This window comes from Frankliniella occidentalis, unplaced genomic scaffold, assembly GCF_000697945.3.
Source record: "Frankliniella occidentalis isolate FOCC.00 unplaced genomic scaffold, Focc_3.1 Scaffold84, whole genome shotgun sequence".
Classification (NCBI taxonomy): Eukaryota; Metazoa; Arthropoda; class Insecta; order Thysanoptera; family Thripidae; genus Frankliniella; species Frankliniella occidentalis.
Window position 1 is genome coordinate 953,444 of NW_026267213.1, and position 3,525 is coordinate 956,968.

General features: G+C 60.8%; 2 protein-coding genes across 3 annotated transcripts in view; one reads left to right on the top strand and one right to left on the bottom strand.

Annotated features, from left to right (window-relative positions):
- LOC113218260 (NAD(P) transhydrogenase, mitochondrial) overlaps positions 1–3,525 on the bottom strand; it is a 19,685-nt gene that overhangs the window by 14,955 nt on the left and 1,205 nt on the right. The window lies entirely within an intron of this gene.
- On the top strand, positions 180–3,519 carry LOC113218258 (fibroblast growth factor 2). Its single transcript, XM_052269148.1, has 4 exons — positions 180–447; positions 2,278–2,660; positions 2,788–2,891; positions 2,979–3,519. The coding sequence occupies exons 1-4, from the start codon at positions 269–271 to the stop codon at positions 3,162–3,164; spliced, it is 852 nt and encodes a 283-aa protein (XP_052125108.1). The 5' UTR covers positions 180–268; the 3' UTR covers positions 3,165–3,519.

Consider the following 3,525-nt stretch of genomic DNA (forward strand, 5'->3'; position numbering starts at 1 on the left):
GAGGCTGTCGGGTCTGATCGGCTCCGCTTGACGCTGGCGACAGGGATACGGGTGGGGCTGGGGCCGGGGGTGCTGGGAACGCCGCCGTCAGAGCGGCGGGGAGCAGCCGTCTTGTTGACCGACGCCGTCCTGGCGGGGCGGGGGGCGGGAGGATGAGTCGGAGGGGAGGGGGCTTTGAAGGCGCCGGGCCGCCAGACGCCCCGGCGGTGGCGGGCGCGGGGGGCGCGCGCAGTGAGAGGCGCGTCGCGCACGCCCACGCACCGCGGCCATGGACGCCACCGACCGGCGCCACGACGACCAGCACCGCGAGGAGGACGACGAGGCGGACGACGACGACGACGATGAAGAGGAAGACGAGGATGACTACGACTTTGACGGCGGCGGCAGCGGCGGAGATGCGGTGGACGATGCGCCCAACGGGGTGGCCACCCACGACGACGGAAGCGGGTGAGTCGCGGAGAAGGAAAGTGCAGACTATGTCCACTACCTGCTGGACACCTTCTGGTCTTCCTGGTAGTTGCATTTTATGAGCCCATAGGCATTCTATCCATTATGCCCATGCAATTACCCAGGAGACCAGAGAAGGTGTCTGTCCAGCAGGTAGTCGACATGGTTCACCTAGTTTGGGGGGCTTGGGAATTTGAAGAAAGTACGGCGTTGACCCCGTTGCCCTGGGGCGCTTTCATTAACCGCGTGGCACAGCGCCCCTCCACTCATCATCCACCGCCATCCCGGACCGATTTGTAGCCGGCGAGTGCGCGTCGCGTCGCGTGAGGTGAGATAGATCAGAAGCATGCGCTCGTAAATAAACAAAGCCGCTAGCCGCACGGCCGCCAGGCACGGCCGCCGGTCAGTCTGGCGGAGCGCTGCCAAGACGTCTCATTCTCCCCCTTTACCTGTCGGCCGTCTCACATCGACGCCTTTGGCTGGGGGCGATATCGTTTGCGTTGCGGTGACGATCACTGTGAAAAATGCCCCACATGAAAACCTTTGTGCGTGACGACGCGCGTGTCAGCAGGATTTACTCCGCGGAGATTTTCCGGCCGTCAGCTATTGATAGATGGCTTACCCCATCCTCCCTATATTTATCTTCCGCTTGGATATTCGGCGCCATGCTTCCTTGATCTTAATATAGATAGATATGAGGACCATTAAGAGGTGCAGGCGGCGCTCTTAAACCACTTGAGCCGCGCGCCAGAGACGGAAGCGGAGAGGGAGGTGGCGCCGCAGGGCAGGACTCTGAGCAGTGCGGCCGTTTGAAAGGGATCGCGAAGGGACCTTTCTGAAAGCACGCGCTGCGTAGGGGTCATCCAGGAAGTACGTCCGTGAGGCCTCTGCACGTCCTCGGAGCGCCTGGTAGGTAGGCAACATCTTGGCTGCAGTGCATGCGTGCACTGCGGGTCGGCCTACTCCAAGTCTCGCAGGCGCCCAGCTATGCCATAATTTGCCGAATCAATCTCAGAAAATCGGACGCGTAGCCTACTTTCCGGCAGATCCTACTTGCGTGGCACACACATTTCCGATGCCAGTTTGGCCGAGTTCATTAACGATGGACGCGCTCATTCATAGGGGCGCGCGACCTCATCATCGGCGAGCCCCGAGGCGGCGGCGGCGGCCGGTGGGAGCGGCGCGACCAGGAACAAGGGCGGCGACCTAATGAATGGGCGGCGCGAGCTGCAGCCGGCGGGAGGTGGGCCAGGCCCGCAGGCAGCACAGGCGCCCCCTGGCCGCACTAGCGGCCCGCCACGCGCTATTTCTGTAGCTGGATGGGGGCGGTGTGCAGGGCGCTGCAGCGGGAGGGCTAGGTGGGGAACAGATGAATAAAGACATGGGATCCGTGCACTGAACAGCCAATCAATCACTCCTCGAAGAAACTTGCACTTTGCATGTAGCCGTGCCCTGCGGACCGGATGCCTATTACTCGCCAGGTGCCGCGGCGCAGGCGCAGGCATTGTGCGACGAGACAACTTTGTACTGCCACCTTAGGAAGGGCCTTGCGGATCACACAGAGAGGACGTCCGCCCTTCTCAGTTCACAGCCATGCATGTGCAAGTTCTCATAGCGCCTAGTAGGTAGGCAATATCGAGCGTGCAGCGCATGCGAGCAATGCGGGGTGGCCTATACTGAGCCTCACAGGCGCCCAGGCTCCCGTGATTTGCCTAATGGATCTGAGATAAACGGACGTACTTTCTGAGTGATTCCTCAAGTATTCCAAGTCCCTTTGTGAAACCACGGCCTAGCGCCACTGCCTCCTCCTCTGAAGCACCGTGTCTCCAGGTACGGGCGCCCCGCCGGCCCCGGCAGGGTGAAGCGGTCCTGCTGGCCGCCCCCTCGACTGTCGCAGCCCCAGCAGCCCCGCGGCCCCGTGTGGGCGCCGCTGCTGAGGGTGCAGGTGCAGCCCGGGCCCTCCGGGCCGTCCAGAGTGCAGCCGCCGCCCCCGCAGCGCCCCGCCCCGCCACCGGCGCCACCCCGCCCCCGCCCCCGAGCTGCGGGGCCCCCAGGCCCGGGGCCCCCAGGCCCTGCCGGGCTCGTGGGGCGGCCAGCGGGGCTGAACCCCGTGTACGGCAACCGCATGAAGCTGTACTGCCGCACAGGCTTCCACCTGAGCATCGGGCCCAAGGGCAGGGTCACGGGCACCACCAACCCCACCGACAAGTACGGTGAGTATTGAGCAAAGAGTGGCATCGGGTGGGTTGCCTTCTTGCGCAGGGATTCAAGTCATGGTGTGACACGATTGTATTCCGAGCACCCTCATAAAAGTAATCCTCACGGTCGTGCTGTTTGCAGCTGTGCTCGAGTTCAGCTCGGTGACGAACGGCGAAGTACGGATCCGCGGGGTGGAGGCGAACCTTTTCCTGGCCATGAATAGACAGGGGAAGTTGTACGGACAGGTAAGGGGGTTCCGGTACAGGCTGAAAGCTGCCCAGGAAAACGTACTCAGCCCAAGAGAAGGTACTAAATATCGCTTTCGATTTCAGGCGAACGTACGCCAGGAAGGCACTGTCTTTGTGGAGGTGATGCTAGGCCAGTACAACACATACCTGTCCCGCAAGTTCGCCCACGTTGGCTGGTACGTCGGCCTCAAGAAGAACGGCAGACAAAAGGCAGGACAGAAAACTGCTTGGGGGCAGAAGGCCATCCAGTTCCTACCGATTCGTGTGTGAACATGGACAAGTACTGTCTTGAAAATCCCAAAGTTAGAGCAACCAGACTTAACTGAGAACAAGACTGAAAGACAAGCTTAAGCTCCAAATTTTAGTGAAGTGCTGGGCTGTCTCCAGTCAGGGAAGTTTCATCAAATGATGGACCAACAGCTTGCTTCTTTTTGCAGCTGTGCGATTCAGGAGATCGTTCAAGAGAGGCTCTCCTATACCTCGTCTATAGCTCCGTCCTTGTCGCACTCATAGGGCAGGTATAGGAGAGCCCCTTTTGAACAATCTCCTGAATCGCACGGCAGACACAAAACTATGACACAGAGGTGAGATGTCATTTGCTGCAAGCGCAACACCTCAGCATCACTCATCT

What these genes read in the sequence shown, in the direction of transcription:
- LOC113218258 (XM_052269148.1), top strand. Translation starts at nt 269, where the DNA reads ATGGACGCCACCGACCGGCGCCACGACGACCAGCACCGCGAGGAGGAC. An exon ending in ACCCACGACGACGGAAGCGG is followed by an intron (nt 448 to 2,277) that starts GTGAGTCGCGGA and finishes CCGTGTCTCCAG; the next exon opens with GTACGGGCGCCCCGCCGGCC. An exon ending in CAACCCCACCGACAAGTACG is followed by an intron (nt 2,661 to 2,787) that starts GTGAGTATTGAG and finishes TGCTGTTTGCAG; the next exon opens with CTGTGCTCGAGTTCAGCTCG.